Source organism: Saimiri boliviensis, chromosome 13 (assembly GCF_048565385.1).
Source record: "Saimiri boliviensis isolate mSaiBol1 chromosome 13, mSaiBol1.pri, whole genome shotgun sequence".
Taxonomy (NCBI): domain Eukaryota; kingdom Metazoa; phylum Chordata; class Mammalia; order Primates; family Cebidae; genus Saimiri; species Saimiri boliviensis.
Window position 1 is genome coordinate 107,413,795 of NC_133461.1, and position 17,158 is coordinate 107,430,952.

A 17,158-nucleotide genomic window follows, 5' to 3' on the forward strand; every position below is an offset into this window, starting at 1 on the left:
GACAGGAGCTGATGAGAGAAAACTGTGTTCACTGGGTCCATTCCTGCCAGATCTCAGACGCTGCTCAGACAATACTGTCCACCTTTGTACATATCTCATTCAGTCCTCATCGAGATGACTATGATTATAAAGCTCCTACTTAAAAACCTATGTGGGACTGAAATTTTTCTTTAGATACTGGTATAATGGTATCTGAAAATTATGCATTTTCAGCTTCCATGCAATTATGCATGTTTTTTATTCATTCATGTAATAGTCTTCAGAACCCATGCCTAACTTAGAAATTAACAGATTATATTACATATCTTTATATTTCATAATGAAGTCTGATTAAATCTGTTAAGAAAATGTTAAAAATGGGTAAAATTAGGAAAAAATGCAGAATTCCTTATTATATTTAAGCAACAGGAAGACAAATATTAAAGCCAGTTCTAAGAACCACACATTTATTTTCACAAAAAATGTATTTTCTATCAGTTAAGGTTTACATTCAAACCCATGAAAGCAACTCAATCATTTATAAATAAAACGATTATTTCAAAGGTTAATAATAACTCATATGGTATTATCTGCTGTGTCTTAGATGTTTAATTTAAAACACTGACAGCAAGAAAGCAAGAATGCATTCACAACTAATTCAGAAACGATTTCTTATATATTCGTTATGTTCCAGGAACTACATACAAGATAACAACACATGAGGTCCTTCCCTTCATGGTCTTCGTAGACAAGTGAAGAAAAGAAACACATTAAACAGATAAATTAAAACCTGTAATTACACATCATGATATGATTGCAAAGAAAAAGAACAAGGCGTCATGAAGAAAAATGATGAGAGGGAATTTAGGGAGGGTAACGGGGCTAGGACCTAAAGAATGTGTAAAAGAATGAGTGCTTTTCCCTAAAGATGAGGAATATGGAAGGTATTTCCCTCACACCAGTTCTAGTCAAGGGTGTACTAGGAGGTCTAGACAGAAAATTTAGCAAGAAAAAATAAAAGTCATTAAGATTAAAAAGGACAAAGTAAAATTGTTATTTCTATAACAATGACATAATTGTTTATGTAGGACATCCTAAGAAATACATATTTTTAAGTTACTAGATAATAAGAAAGTCAATTATATGCCTAGATTAACAATCAGAAACTTAAAAAAAATTTAAATGCCACCTACAAGAGCATCAAAAACTAAAATTCTTAGGGAATATACCCGGCAAAACGTGTGCAAACATGTACATTAAACTACAAAACACACTGAGATAAACAAAGAAGACCTAAGTAAACAAATGTAGGCTATGTTCATGAATCCAAAGATTCAATCCTGCTAAATCAATTCTTCCCAAATTCATCTATACATTCAATACAAAAGCCCACAAACTTTGGGAAGAAATTGTCAAGCTAATTCTGTAATTCATATAGAAATGCAAAGAACCTAAAATAGCCAAAACTACTTTGAAAAGACAGAACAAACTTAGAAGACAACTACAGTATTTCAAAACTTACTATAAAGCGAGTTGTATTAAGACAGTATGGTACTGGCATAAGGAAACACACATAGATCAATGTAACAGAAAAAATGGTCCACTGATCTAGGGATAATACACACATTTATATTCAGTCTATTTATTTCAAACATTGGGGGAAAATAATCTTTTCTACAGAAAGATTTCTCTCATTTTACAGTAATGGTTATCTATATTTAAAAAATTAATTAGAAATACATCCTAGACCTAAATGTAAAAGCAAACCTCTCAAATTTCCAGAAGAAAACACAGGAGAAAATCTTAGCAACCTTGAGTTTGGCAAGGACTTCTTAAATAGGATACAAAAAGCAGAAATTATGAGAGAAAAAAATAAGCTTAAAAGTATGTTCTTCAAAAGATACATATAAATTTATAAAAAAAAATTTAAATGTTCTCAAAAAAGACACTATTTATAAATTGAAAAAGGCAAGTCACAGATGCAAAAAACTTGCAAAGGAACATTCTTAGGAGTGACAGGCTCCCCTCATTTGATCATGCTTCACTTTACTTAGCCTCACAGAAACTGCATTTTTCCATTTGAAGGTTTGTGACAACCCTGCATCAAGCATCTATTGGTGCCATTTTGCCAACGCTATGTGCTCACCTCACGTCTCTGTGTCATATTTTGGTAATTCTCACAATATTTCATGTTATTATATCTGTTATGGTGGTCTGTCATCTCTGATGTTACTACTGTACTTGTTTAGGCGGTACCATGAATTGCACCCATATAAGATGACAAATTTAACTGACAAATGTCATGTGTGTTGACTGCTCCAGTGGTGGCCCATTCCCCTGTCTCTCTCTCTCCTGCCCCTTTGACTTCCCTATTCCCCGAGACACAACAATATTGAAATTAGGCCACTTAATAACTGAACCATGGCCACTAAGTGTTCAAGTGAAAGGAAGAGTTGCCCGTCTCATTAATAGCTGGAAATGGCTTAGTGAGGAAGGAATGCTGCCAAGGCAGGCCAAAAACTAAGCCCTTTACACCGAACAGTCAAGTTGTAGATGCAAAGCAAGAATCCTTAAAGAGAATTAAAAGTGCTACTTCACTGAACACATCAATGATTAGAAAGCAAAACAACCTTGTTGTTGATATGGAGAAAGTTTGGGTGCTCTAGATAAAACATCAGACCAGCCATGGCATTCCCTTAAGGCAAATCCTAATCCAGAACAAGGCCCTAACTCTCTTTAATTCTATGAAGGCTGAGAGTGGTAAGGAAGCAGCAGAAAAAAAAGTTAGAAGCTAGCAGAGGTTGGTCTGTGAGGTTTAAGGAAAGAAGCCATCTCTCCATAACATAAAATTGAAGTGGCAAGTACTGCTGTATAAGCTATAGCAAGTTATCCAGAAAATCTACCGGAAATAAAATAAAGATTAAACAGCAGATCTGGGATTGAAAACCAAATCTAATTTCAAAACCAATACTCTGACAGACCAGGCTGCCTCACATCTGAAAACAAACTTAAGTGAAAGAAGAAAAAGTGTGAGTCTCCATATTTGTGTCGTAAGTTTTACTAGCTCATACTCTAACAAAATGACTTCTATAAGTATATTTATCAGAAATATGTTTCATTTGCATCCACAACCAATCAGTACCTTATGAAAATACTGCATTGTCCCAGCAATAATTATGAAGATGTACTCTTCGTAAGTTATAATGCAAATATATTTTTAAAACAAAATTCTGCATTTTTCAAATAATACTAATACCAAGTAAGAACTGATATAATCATGAAATAGAGATGAGAACTATTAAGCCACATGAAAGCTGACTTCACAGATTCTACCATGTCACTTACTTAATTCACCTTCAGAAACAAAAGAATCATAAAGAACCCGAGCAAGATGCGTCTTCTTTCACAGGGCTTCCACATTAAGAAATCAAACAGCCATCCAGATTCTTAGAAACCCGATCTGGGACAGTGACCCTATAGTGACAGTGCTCAGCACTGCCTCTTGAGCCTGCCAGTCTGTTATCCGTACTGTGCTAGGAACATAAAAGGCTGGAATTTTGCCCACAAAACACAGGAAGGCTCTTCTGGTAGCCCATAATAGACTAGGTTATTTGAACCAACCTTCCTACTGAAAACAAATTAAAAAGCTGGATATAACATTATTTTGAAAGTATCCAAGAGTTGGTAAGATGTTAAGACCAAAATTAAGCAAACACAGTAAAGCAGAAGTAAGCATAAAACAGAACTTTGTTTTACACGACTCAAACAGTGAGGGGAACAGAAACTGAAGCCCATGGACCTTCTGACAGAAATGTGAAGAGAGACTCAGAAGTAAAGGAAACACCAAAGGCTCCACTCTCGCGGTGAAAGTAAATTAGAGGTGAGCAGGTCTCGTGTGGATTTGCAACCCTGGCTGTACTGCCTGAATGGCTGGCTCAGTTCATCTCCAACTCCGAATCTGGTTTGGGCGGGGTCCAGACTAGAGGTGCCTTAAGAGGTCCAGCTAAAACAGGTACAAATGTTCTCTAGAAAAAGACACTTTCACCTGAGGCTTCAACTGATTTCTACAAACTTACCAAATACAACCAGCAGCAAAGGAAGATAACAAAGCAAATAAAGAAAGAACGGACCAGCAGAAAACGGCAGACTCACAGGACTTCAGGCACTGAAATAACCCAACAGACCTTTTAAGTAATGCCTTTAACACTTAAAGAAACAAAGACAAGCTTGAAGGTTAAAACCAAAATAACAGATTTGACAAAAACCATATACACTTATATAACGAAAAGCAAGAAATTTTAAACACTGGAGTTGAATGGATTTGTATACATTCTGGATTGTATTTTACAACAGAAAAAGGACATTAGTGGAAAACCTAGTGAAGTCTGAATAAAAATCTGTAGTACAATTAATAGTGTGGTATGAATGTTTATTTCTTAGTTTTGACAAATGCACCATGTTATGTAAGATGTCAACATTGGATATTACCATTAAAGCCAGATGAACAGTAAATAGGAACAATCTCTTCTTTTTGTGTAACATTTTTATAGATCTAAAATTTTCCAAGTTTTGAAATTTATTAACCAAAAACGGGAGGCTGCATCCGTGAAGTATGTAGAATGCTGAAGGAATACTGCTCCCAACCCTACAGCAATAACACTGACAATCTGTAGGCTCATGACTTTTCTTGGACCCTTCAGAGAGTTGAAAGGTTAAAAGGCAACCAACTAACCCAAAAGCCTAAGGAAAGACAGAAAACTCAAAGGTGAAACAAGATGCAAGCACTTGTTTACCTGAGGGCCAATGCTAACAGATGCCAGCAAAAAAGAATTTGGCTAAAAATTTTAACAATTTTGCAGAAAGCCACGTATAAGCCAGTGGAACAGAAGAACCCCTGGGCTACAGACAAGGAAAATGTACCACAATTCACAGGCTCTACCCACAGACTTTCTGTGTACTCAAAAGAAAAAGAAAGAAAAGAAAAAGGAAAACATACTGGAGTCAGGGAAGACTGGATGTAGGCTTGTGGGAGGGGCAGCAGCCCTACGGGCAGGGCTCGGGGCCCAGCCCAGATCTTCCCTCTATTCTTCCTACGAAACAGCAGCCTTAAATTGATGAACAGGGGCAACGAAACCCTGCTTTCCATGTGAGGCTGGGGGATGAGAACAGGGGGAAAGACTCTCTATAGAAGGCAGGAATACATCCTGGGCACAGACTTCCAGCCAGGAGCAAGGCAAGGTCAGAGAAGGTTCCACCCCCGAGATGCTCTTGAAGAATCAAAAGACACTTCCCTTCCTTCCCCTTCTACCACCAAACTAACGAGTTCAGTAACAAGTGTCAGAGAAGGACAGTGGGGAAAGGCACAGAGAGGAGAGCCAGTCTGAGGTGCCGTGTGAAAACGCTGAGTGTGAAACAGACAGCGGGGAAAAGCTCTAGCGGGAGGACACCTCCCACCTACACACACAGTCATGAGTGCTACAGAAACCTGAAGTCTGTGAGAAAAAGTACAGTCGCAGAACCCAAATCCAGTGCAGCTCCTGAGTGGACTGACTCAACGCCTCAACACTAAAGCCTGAGCAAAAAGACAAGTCTATTCATGTCCAGGTTTCCAGACAACTTGCCTCCATCTCTACTGTCTTACAAAAGAGGCCCAGCTTTCAGCAAAATGACAAAGGCAAGATAAAGCACAGTCTGAAGAGACAAAGCAATCAAAATTTCCAGACTCAGATATGGCCCAAATGTTGGAATTATCAAGCAGGTAATTTAAGATAACTGCAAGTGTAATACAATGATAAAGGTTCAAGTGAAAAAGTGAGCAAGCTTTACGATAAGATAGATATTCTCAGCACAGAGATGGAAACTATGAACCAATCAAAGGGAAATTCAAGGAACGAAACACACAGTAACAGAGATGAAGAGTGCCTTCAACTGGCTCATCAGTAGACTCAACAAAGCCAAAGGAAGAATCCGTGAACTTGAAGATGGGTCAACAGAAATTATCCAAACTATAACGCCAAAAGAAAAAAGGGAGGGAGGCATAAAACAACACAAAAACAAATAATGCATCCAAGAACTAAAGAACAGCAACAAATGAGCCAACACAAACATAACTGGAGAAGAAAAAATAGAGTAGGAATAATATTTAAAGCAATAAGAGCAAAGAAATTTCCAAAATTAATAACAGTCACCAAATCATAAATCCAGGCTCAGAGGACCAATCAAGGTCAATTTTTTTTAATGACACTCAGATATATGATACTTAAACTGCTGCAAACCATAAACAAGGAGAGAAACTCATGAAGGCAGCTAGAGAAACAGAGACACATGGCAAGTGTGCAGAGCTGATTTTCTCAGTCCTAGCGCTATTGACAGCTATATTTATGGGGCCAAAAAAGCAAGGGGCCACTGTGTGTAAAACACCAACATTCACCCAAGAGGTGGCTTTGTTTGCTTCATACACACAATTTCCATAGCAGGACACAGAAGAAACGCCACAGCAGTCATCTGTGGCTGGGTGACTGGACAGCCGGGAAAGAAGTGCGATGGACGTTTTAAGGTATAAACTCATGATTGTTAAATTTTAATGTTTTGTGGAAGGTTGCTAAACATATTACCAACCCATTCTGTCTTTTGGAGATCTGCATACAATGCCACAATTCTGCCCAAATTCACCACACTGTTTCAGACTAACCAGACCCTTAGGAGACACCAAGCTTCGTTCTCAAGGCTGAGCTATAACAGGATAAAGGGTTACCATTTCATCTTATTCCATTCTGCTTCTGTCACCCCACACATGCTCAGAATAGGATGCAATGTGCTAATGTAAAGACTCCTAGAAGAGGCATGTGAATAAACAATGCTCACACCGGGCGCTTAACCATGCTGACCGTAAAGAACTCTTCCTTCACCATGAGCTCCAACGGCTGCCCAGGACCCCCGGTGAAGGGAGGGCAAGAGGAGAGGAGGGAAGACGGAGGGAGGGAGCAAGAGAGGAAAGGGAAAGCCTGTGCACAGGAGCTAAGCTGCTGAGCACATGCTACGCACTGAAAGAGAAAGCCCAAGTAGTCACATGCTCACGGTGCTTTGTCTTAGGAGGGAACCACGGGAAAAGCCATAGGCAGCAATCAGCATTCTACACATAGCAGACTGAACTCCCCCCACTTTTGTAGAACAAAGTTTTATAAAATGTTATTTACACTGAATGATTTTACATTTGTAGATATTCACCCTTTTTTGGTTTTTTTTCTGTATATGTAAGACATTCCAAATTTACACGGACAAAAAACAGTTGCTGCTTCTAAGACTAAATCTGATATTAAAGAAGACAAGATGAGCTCTTAAAGTACTTAAATGTCAGGTTAAAATGCAGTTAGTCCTGTTTATAGACTGTGAAAGACACCAAATGTTCTCTTTATTCCTCTTCACACTGACCAGCAGAGGACCTCGTTGTTTACAGCAATCTTTCTGACGGCTGAAAAACCTGCTTACCTCCATTTTAAAGGTTTCTGTTACCTCAGCATAACTCTGAATTAGTAAGGAGACATGGGAAAATACATTTGCAAAGCAATTCTTCGATTTAATTTACTTCTTAAATGTAGAAACTGAGAGTTGGTAAGAAGAACAGAAGTGGGCAGGCGCTTACTGGAGTTCCTGCGTTCACGTAGCTCTGCAGCTTCTTTCTCATCTCTTTCTCATTAAATTTGGCACTTCGCTTGACATAGATTCCTCCATGCTGCCACAACATAAATGGGAGAAAGAAGGGTTTACTTTTAAAATAACGATTGGCCGCAGTCATCAAAAAGGCAACTTTTCTTGCAAAAAGTACAGAATACAAACTACCTTTCAGAATTTAATCTATATTTAGTATCTTCAAATATTAGCTTCTAAAGAACGCTCAGCTGAAAACTACCTGGTCTCAACATAATTCAAGAAAACTGCATGTGACACTGTACTGGGAAATAAATAAACTTTATTTTTGTTGGCAGTTAAAATGAAAATGCTTTCTTTCTTAAATATACATTTTTTAAAATAAAAAATGTGATCAATCAGAGGGATTTAACTCCCAACTTTTCCACTCATTTATTATGGTGTCACTAAAAAGTGTCCTTAAAATGTCAATACTCATGGTCTTTAGGTATATTTTTAGAAATCTATCCTGCTACAGATATTTATGTGGCACTGTTACGGACACAACTGTGTTCCCCAAAGTTGGTCTAGTAAAGCTCTAATAGCTCCCACTGTGACTGTATTCAGAGAGGGACTTAGAGATGGTAATAAAAGTTAAAAAAGGGCCTAAGAGTGGGGCCTTAAAAGACTTTGTAGAAGAATCAGTCATCTAGTGTGACTAGTCCTTGTAAGAAGAGGAAGCAGTGCCAGGGCTGCTTGGGCACAGGGAGAAAACCACATGAGGACACGGGAAGAAGGCTGGCCGCTGCCTGCAAGTCGGAGAGAGAGGCTTGGGGAGACGAACCCTGCCCACACCTTATCTTTGATGTCTAGCCTCCAGAACTGGAGAAATAAGTTTCTTCATTCTAAGCACTTTATATATCGCTCACTATTTTTAAAATAGCATATAGATGACTAATTACTGTTAACAATAGTTTCTTAACATAATTGTGTATCAAATTCTATGCCTTTAAATTTCCTATTTGTTTGATCTTTGTACATTTCCATTTTTACTCTTTCATCTACTTTTACTGCAGCTGGCCCTTCATTTCCATGTGTTTGACATCTGCAGATTCAACAACCACAGATCAAAATATGTGAACAAGTGAAAATAATATAATAAAATAATACAAGTAAAAAAATAAAGTATAACAACCATTTACATGGCATTTATAATGTATTGGATATTATAAGTAAACTAGAGATGACTTAAAGTAGTCCATAGGTTATATGCAAACACTACGCCATTCTATGTAAGGATCTTGAGCATTGCAGATTTCGGTCTGTGGTGGTCCTAAAACCAGTCCCCATAGATGCTGAAGGAAAGTATATGGATCATTAGACAGGTATATAAATACATATCACTAAAAATGCCAATTAAAATTACTTCAGTTGAGAATAAACTATTAAACCCATTTTAAAAACCACACATTTACATTAAGTACATGTTAAATTTTAAAATATAAAATAGGACTGAGTGTGGCAGCTCACACCTATCATCTCAGCCTTTTGGGAAGATGAAGCAAGCAGACTGTTGGAGTCCAAGACCAGCCTGGGCAACACAGTGAGACCCCATCTCTACAAAAAATACACAATGTAGTCGAGCATGGTGGTGGGCACTCACAGTGCCAACTACTTGGGAGGCTGAGACAGGAGGTTCAGTTGGGCCCCAGAGGTAAAGGCTGCAGTGAGCTGTGTTCACACCACTGCACTCAGCTTGGGCAACAAAGTGAGATGTCTCCTCCTCCCCCAACCCCCCAAAATTATAGACTACATATATAGAGATAAAAGCATGGAAACAAGTTACCTGAGAAAAATAACACCCATACAACGGCAGCCATTTTAACCCATCTTTCAGCACGTAGCGCACATGTCCAAGCGCATTCTGCCTGATGGCCAAGATGTCGGCAACAATCCAGTCAACTGCAGAGACAGGACCCCGTGAGTGCATACATGAGCTCTTCACAGGTTGTACTGGGAATATGCTTTGAGAGTACTGTGATTAGGATCTTTACAATTTCTTTAAATCAACCCCAGATATTTAAAAAATATAAATATTCTGTTGAGTTTTGTTTTGTTTTGTATTTCTTGAAAGGGTTTTAGTTTGAAGATAAAACACAGTCACAAAAGACCTAAAGAATCAGCAGCATCATGTATAGGGAATAAAATGAGCTTCTCTAATTCCTAAAGCTTAGAAAAACAATGATATTTTTAATGAGAAAGGGGAAATTATAAACAAAAAAATGGCCAAATGAAACTGTGAACTGCACCTAAATATTGTGTGTGTGTATATATGTATGTTCAGCAAAAGGCAAGGACATTTTGTCTTTACTAATGAGTTTTTAGAACTTGAGACTAGGTTAGGATGGCAATCAAACAAAGGTCTCACATGCCTTACTACCGTGCTGGGTGGATACATGTGTTCCTTATGTAACCAAGTAAAATTATCCCAGGCCGCTAATAACTATAGTTATATAAATATGTTATTAACAGAGGGTTGCAAAAACAAGGGTAAGATGATATGAGTTGGTAACAGTAGCAACAAAAAACCTCCTAGAAGTTGGGTTGTTAGTTGAGCTTTGAAAAAGAATTCCCAGCACAGAGTGGTCCTTGCCAAATTAAACAAACAGGAAGCAGCAAAGTGGGTACAGAAGATGGGAAACAGAGGACACGTTTTAATGAGGAAATTAAGTGAAATTAACAGGACACATGATAAAGGTCTTAAGAACCACAGAAACTTGGATTTGAAAGTAAATGGCCACAAACTATCTCTTGATGAGAAAGAAAACATACAAAAATGAAACCTAAGGGAGACTTCTCTAATACACAGATGAGCTCAATGATAGGATACTCGAAGAGAAAATTGTTAAGAATCTGTGAAACGAACAGTCCTAGCATCACCATGTGCTCAGGCCACAAAAATGAGAACAAAAGGAGTGAATCAGAGGAGGGAAATATTAAAAAAACAAACAAACAAAAAACCTGTAGAAAATAAAAGGTGAGGAGTTAAAGGAATTACAATAAAGTTTTAGCCAAAGAGGACATTTTTCCCACAGATTACAGGATGATCAGCTCTCAGCTACGTGAAATCTATTAGACAATGCACCATACTAGACAGAATATCCCAAAGAAAATTTAGCCAGTTTATGAAACTTTTGTTACGGCTCCCTATAAGTAGAATGTTGCTTGCAAAGATTCTTCCCCATAGTGTATGATCCCAGAGACAGACACAATCTGTGTTATGGGGTTGAGATGCCTACGCTATTTGGCTATCAATGATCACTTTTCTGTTAAGTATGTAACTTTCTGTTTAAGACCTTTCCCTAGCTCCTCCTAATTTAGATCAAAGAAATAACTGATAGACATATTTCTTTCTAGTCATGCCTTAGAAACCATATAATCAACCCTGTTATAACTGTACCAAATACAAAAATCAACAGACAATAAATTCTTAGAACTAATTCTGTATGGTTCTGTATGGTTCCAAGGCCAAAGTACATCTTAGAAATATAGTTGGGGTACAAAGCTAAAAACCAGATTTAGCATCTTTTCCTGCAACAATTATTTTTTAAAATTTGGAGGAATTTTAAAAATGCATTTTATTTTTTAAAAATGGTTTTGGTTATTTACAGCCTGAGATGCACCTCCCAAGAATTTTTAAGAGAAAATGTAAAATTTCCAAAATACATCATGTTCGTAATAAGCTGCCCTGGGCTATGCCCTTACATTTGAAAATTTTAGTGGAAACATTTAAGACCTAGCTTAAGTAGTCAAAACATAGAAGCTTCGTGTCACCAATATTTGCTATGGAATTATCTTTATTTCTTGTTTATTCTCAGCTATGTTTCAGATAGGATTACACTAGATTACAGATACTTTCTGACTATCCAAGTTATAGCTGAGATGATATTGCTTTGATATAACTATTCACATTTTATGTTCTAGCATAATTTAACTAAGATAGCAATAAATTTGGCTAGTGAGACTCTTCCATGGCAATCCAGCCAAAGCAGTGTCATTGTTGCCATTAACTTGGAGGAGAGGAGTGGAAAGCAGTTAGGGGCAGGAAGTCTAATTTCCTCACCCCTATCTTCATGTTAGAGCAGTTCCTAACTGATGAGGACACTGTGGAGTCTAAGAGATACTGCACATGCAGCACTTCCCCACCACGGATCTAGCGCTATGCTAATGGCTAGCTACAACTGTCATCACAACCACTTTTAAATGCCAGGTCCTCCACCAGACTAGGCGATAGCCTCTGTAGAGTGCCTAAAAGGAGGTATCACTCACACTTTACCAACAAGGCTCTGAGAGAGAAGTAATCTGCCCACTGACAACCAGCCTATTGCAGAACAGCATTTCTGCAACACTGAACAGGAACCTAGGTCTCTCTGACTCCAAAGTTCATGCCTCTTTGTAACACTCTACTCACTATGCATGCTGTTCCACAAGAAAAGTGACATGTAAGCCAAGAAAAGGGAACATTTCATGAAATTAAAATGGCAAATAGGTCGAGTGTGGTGGCTCATCCCTGTAATCTCAGCACTTTGGGAGGCCGAGGTGGGCAGATCACCTGATGTCAGGGGTTCAAGACCAGACTGATCCACATGGTAAAACCCCATCTCTACCCAAAATGCAAAATTAGCCTGACTTGGCGGTGGGCACCTGTAATCCCAGCTACTCAGGAGGCTGAGGCAGGAGAACCACTTGAACCTGGGAGGCAGAGGTTGCAGTGAGCTGAGATCACACCACTGCACTCCAGCCTGGGGGTGACAGTGCAAGACTCCATCTCAAAAAAAAAAAAAAAAAAAAAAGGCAAATCGCATCAAAAGTAGGTATGTGAAGGATGAGGGAAAGGAGTAACAGCCACTACATCCTGCTGATTCTGGAGAGAAATAAGTTCACAGAGACAGAATGAGAGACAAGGATGTGCCAAGCGAAAACATGGGAGGAGAGAGACTAATTTAAGTGTTAATTCTTTTGAACGCTAGGCCAGGAAACTCATTTATTCTGGCAAGCCTGGCAGAAGACAAACTAGAAAGTCTAAGCAGAACAGTAGTCTTTGAAATGTTCTTTCTGCTAATTACATTTTCAGAGATACTCCGTTGTGACTCCTAACATCTCCAAAGGGTTTTAAAAGCGTACCTAAACATGATCGGACAATGAACCATGTCTATGGCTAGGCTTTACGGGTCTCTGATACCCTAAAACTGCATGCAAAGTTTTATATGCACATTTTTTCCTGGGAAAAGGCTCCATCATATACTGACTAAAGCCTGTAATTCTAAAGAAACTTAAAATCACTCCCCTGCTATTTGCCCAAGTTATGGAATTTTAAAAGCCTTTCAAAAAGCAGCCTTCCCAAATCCTGCTGGTATCAGGATCTGGTGCCAGAGCCATGAAGGAAAGTCACAGGCACTTGGAACTAGTGGGAAGGGAAGGGGAGTGGGTCTCTAATCTGATCAATGAAACTCAGGTCAGTATGGTCTCAGTATGAAGATGATCCTTCCCATACGACTTTCTAGTCCCAAATATAAGTAGAATTGTGTTTTTTAATCTGCTGCTTTTTGACAGATGTTTTCTAGAAGTCCTCAGTCTGAAGGAATATATATAAAAGCCAACATGTAGCGAGCACACAAATCAACAGGAATTTTATTAGAAGTAGCACTGGTGGGTCGAAGTGTATATACATTTTATATTCCTGATTGATGGGCTGCAGAAAGCTTTTATTAGTGTGTGGGTGCTCATCTCTTTACCAATGTCTGCACTTCCTTTGCTTCTTCTAATGTATTTGGTTTAATTCTAGTTTGCTATTGTTCTATCAGAGGAATTGCAGAAGACTGGTCTTCAAAATAGTGCAGTATATACTTTGGATTAAGATATTTGTAAAAACCTTTTAAAGTAAGTCTCAAGAATTTGCAAAAACAGTACATTGAATCCTATGACCCTTTCAGCAATATTTATCATTATCAGCAACACTTGCAGGAATGTTCAGAGAACTCACTCCACAAGTCACTACTAGAGGGTTCTGTTAATAAAGCAGAGTTTATACTGAAACCTGGACAAAGAAAAGTTGGCAGGGAAACTAACCAAGGAATTTTAAGAGAATCCTGTTAAACGGAAAGACAACGCTACGTGAAATTAACGCTGGATCAATATAAAGGGAGTGCAGGAGAATCAAAGCTATCAAGAGCCATTTCCTGTGCTGGGACCGCAGATCCTTTTTATTTGATACTGAAACCCTGGGAGAAACATCCATCAACAGCAGGACAGGAACAGCAGAACGGTGTTAGAAGTAAAACGGCCAATGTGTCTGCACGGGCCAGAGTTCTCAGCAGCACTGATGGGTGGCTGACTGTTTTGCTATTTTTGCCTAGAGTGAAACGTAATTAGATAAAATAGCCTGAACAAGTCATGTAATAAAATTGGGGAAAATACACAGATACATGAAAATTCCTATCAACCCCTTGCTGCTTCAACTCTTGTCCTATAAATCTGAATGTAATAATTAACTCACTAAAGTGAGAAAAATGCATTTTAACTTCCTTTACTTTCTATCCCTCATCTATGCTACAAGTACTAATAAAAACCACAAAATCATGAAGAAACAGCCGACAGAAAGAAAATAAAGAAAAGCCACAGGCATAAGTGATTTTCCCTTGAGTTCTATATTGATTAGGCTGTTTTTAGCTTTGAGCTTCTAGGTATTATATTTTTTAAAATAATAAAAATGGAATTTAGGAAGTACACATCAAAAGTAGCTACAGGTTTGAAAACATAAGAAGTGGGATTTTGGGGGGATCTGAATTATTTGGAGAATTAAAAAGTACCTTACCCAATGACAATTTCTTGATTCTGCTACTGTACTACCATTATATTAAGATGTCACCTTTGGGAAAAATATTGCTGAAAGGGTCAAAGGATTCAATGTACTGTTTTTGCATACTCTTGAGACTTACTTAAAAAGGTTTTTACAAGTATCTTAAAGTATATACTGCACTATTTTGAAGACCAGTCTTCTGCAATTCCTCTGATAGAACAATAGCGGACTAGAATTAAACCAAATACATTTGAAGGAGCAAAGGAAGTGCAGGCATTGGTAAAGAGATGAGCACCCACACACTAATAAAAGCTTTCTGCAGCCCATCAATCAGAAATGTAAAACGTATACACACTTTGACCCACCAGTGCTACTTCTAGAAACATAACTTACACAAATAATGAGTACACCATTTAAAGAGCTACAAAGGAGGAGGATCCAAGATGACTGAATGGCAGGATGCAGTTCCCAGCAAGAACAATGCAGAAGGTGAGTGCTCACCACATTTCCCAACAAGTTTTCACTGCCCACAGACCAGCAGATTCCCAGGCTGAAAAGCCATGAGTTTTCAGCACAGCTGTTTCAGCCGGTGCCATAGGTTGGCATACAGAAACTCACACAAATCTGGGCGGCTGTTTCAACAGGCACCTGGAAAGCCTGGGAGACAGAGCTGCCCATTCAACTGAAAGGGAGGGGGCAGAGACAGGGAGCCAGGTGATCTGGCTTGGCAGGTACCACACCCACAAAACAAGCAATCTGAAATGCTCTGGATTGAGACTTTTGCCGCAAGCGCAGCTGGAAGTGGAATGGTCCAGCTCAGTGTGGGAGAAGGGCATCCACCACTACCGCGGCAGTCTGCAAATACCCAGGCAGTTCACACAGCAGCAGAGCAGAGCCTGCGGCAGCTCAACAACACCTCTGCTGGCTGATTGTGACTAGACTACTCCGTCTGGGGCAGGGCATCTATGAAAAAAGGCAGCAGCATATCAGGAACTTATAAATAAAGATGACCTTCCTAGGACAGAGCACCTGGGAAAAGAGGTGGTTATGAGTTCCACTGCAGCAGACTTAAAGGTACCTGCCCAGCAGCTCTGCATGGAACAACAGAGCTCCCAGAATAGCACTTGAACTCCTATAAGAGACAGACTGTCTCCTTAAGCAGCTCCCCAACCCCTGTTTACCCAGAGACACATCATAAAGGAGAGCTCAGGCTGACATCTGGCAGGTACCCTTCTGGGACCAGGCCTGCCTTCCAAGAACTCCTGAAAGAAGCACTAAACAAGGAAAGGAACAACCAGTACCAGCCACTCCAAAAATGTGCCAAATGGTAACAGAAGAAGAAACCGGCAACAACCCTTACTTTTCTGCAGGCCCCATGAATGATCCTCAGGCAAGCAGGGTTTGGAGTGGACCTCCAACAGCTGTGCAGCAGAGGGGCCTGACTGTTAGAAGGAAAACTAAGAAACAGAAAGAAATAGCTTCAACATCAACAAAAAGGATGTCTACTCAGAGACCCCATCCAAAAGTCACCAACTACAAAGACCACAGGTAGATAAAGCCAGTAAGATGAGAAGAAACCAGCACAAAAAGAATGAAAACACCAAAAACTAGAATGCCTCTCCTCCTCCAACGGATCAAAACTCCTCACCAGCTAAAGATCAAAGATGGATGCAGAATGAATCTGATGAACTGACAGAAACAGGCTTCAGAAGGTGGGTAATAAACTTCACAGAGCTAAAAGAACATGTGCTAACCCAATGCAAAGAAACTAAGAACACAGAAAAAAGGTTAGATGATATCCTAACTAGAATCAACAGCTTAGAGAAGAATAGAAATGACTTGATGGAGCTGAAATTCACAGCACAAGGACTTTGCGAAGTATACACAAGGTTCAATAGCCGAATCGACCAAGCAGAAGAAAGGATATCAGAGACTGAAGATCAACTCAATGAAATATGAGAAGGCAAGAGTAGAGAAAAAAGAGTGAAAAGAAATGAACAAAGCCTCCAAGAAATATGGGATTATATGAAAAGACCTAATCTACATTTGATAGGTGTACCTGAATGTGATGGAGAGAATGAATCCAACCTGAAAATCACTCTTCAGGATATTATCCAGGAGAACTTACCTAATCTAGCAAGGCAGGCCACCATTCAAGTACAGGATATACAGAGACCACCACAAAGATATTCCTCAAGAAGAGCAACCCCAAGCCACAAAATCATCATATTCACCAGAGTTGAAATGAAGAAAAAAATGCTAAGGGCAGCCAAAGAGAAAGGTCAGGTTACCCACAAAGGGAAGCCCATCAGACTCACAGCAGATCTCTCTGCAGAAACCCTACAAGCCAGAAGAGAGTGGGGGCCAATATTCAACATCCTTAGAGAAAAGAACCTCCAACCCAGAATTTCATATCCAGCCTAACTAAGCTTCACAAGTGAAGGAGAAATAAAATCCTTAACAAACAAGCAATTGCTGAGAGATTTCGTCACAACCAGGCCTGCCTTACAAGAACTCCTGAAAGAAACACTAAACGAGGAAAGGAACAACCAGTATCAGCCACTCCAAAAATGTACCAAATGGTAGAAGTGAAGAAATGAATTGAAATACAATGAAGAAAATGCATCAACTAATGAGCAAAACATCCAGCTAGCATCAAAATGGCAGTATCAAATTCACAAACAATATTAACCT

The 17,158-nt window shown here is 39.0% G+C and overlaps 1 protein-coding gene and 1 long non-coding RNA gene across 2 annotated transcripts in view; one reads left to right on the plus strand and one right to left on the minus strand.

The window, feature by feature from the left end:
- Window positions 1–17,158, plus strand: part of LOC141580887 (uncharacterized) — a 69,601-nt gene that overhangs the window by 46,902 nt on the left and 5,541 nt on the right. The window lies entirely within an intron of this gene.
- The window catches only part of AGPAT5 (1-acylglycerol-3-phosphate O-acyltransferase 5), a 59,249-nt gene that overhangs the window by 22,110 nt on the left and 19,981 nt on the right, over window positions 1–17,158 (minus strand). Inside the window, exons 3-4 of the mRNA XM_003944599.4 lie at window positions 9,452–9,567; window positions 7,622–7,711 (exon numbers count right to left, since the gene is read on the minus strand). Coding sequence (XP_003944648.1) covers window positions 7,622–7,711; window positions 9,452–9,567 — 206 coding nt within the window. The remainder of the gene's footprint in view (window positions 1–7,621; window positions 7,712–9,451; window positions 9,568–17,158) is intronic.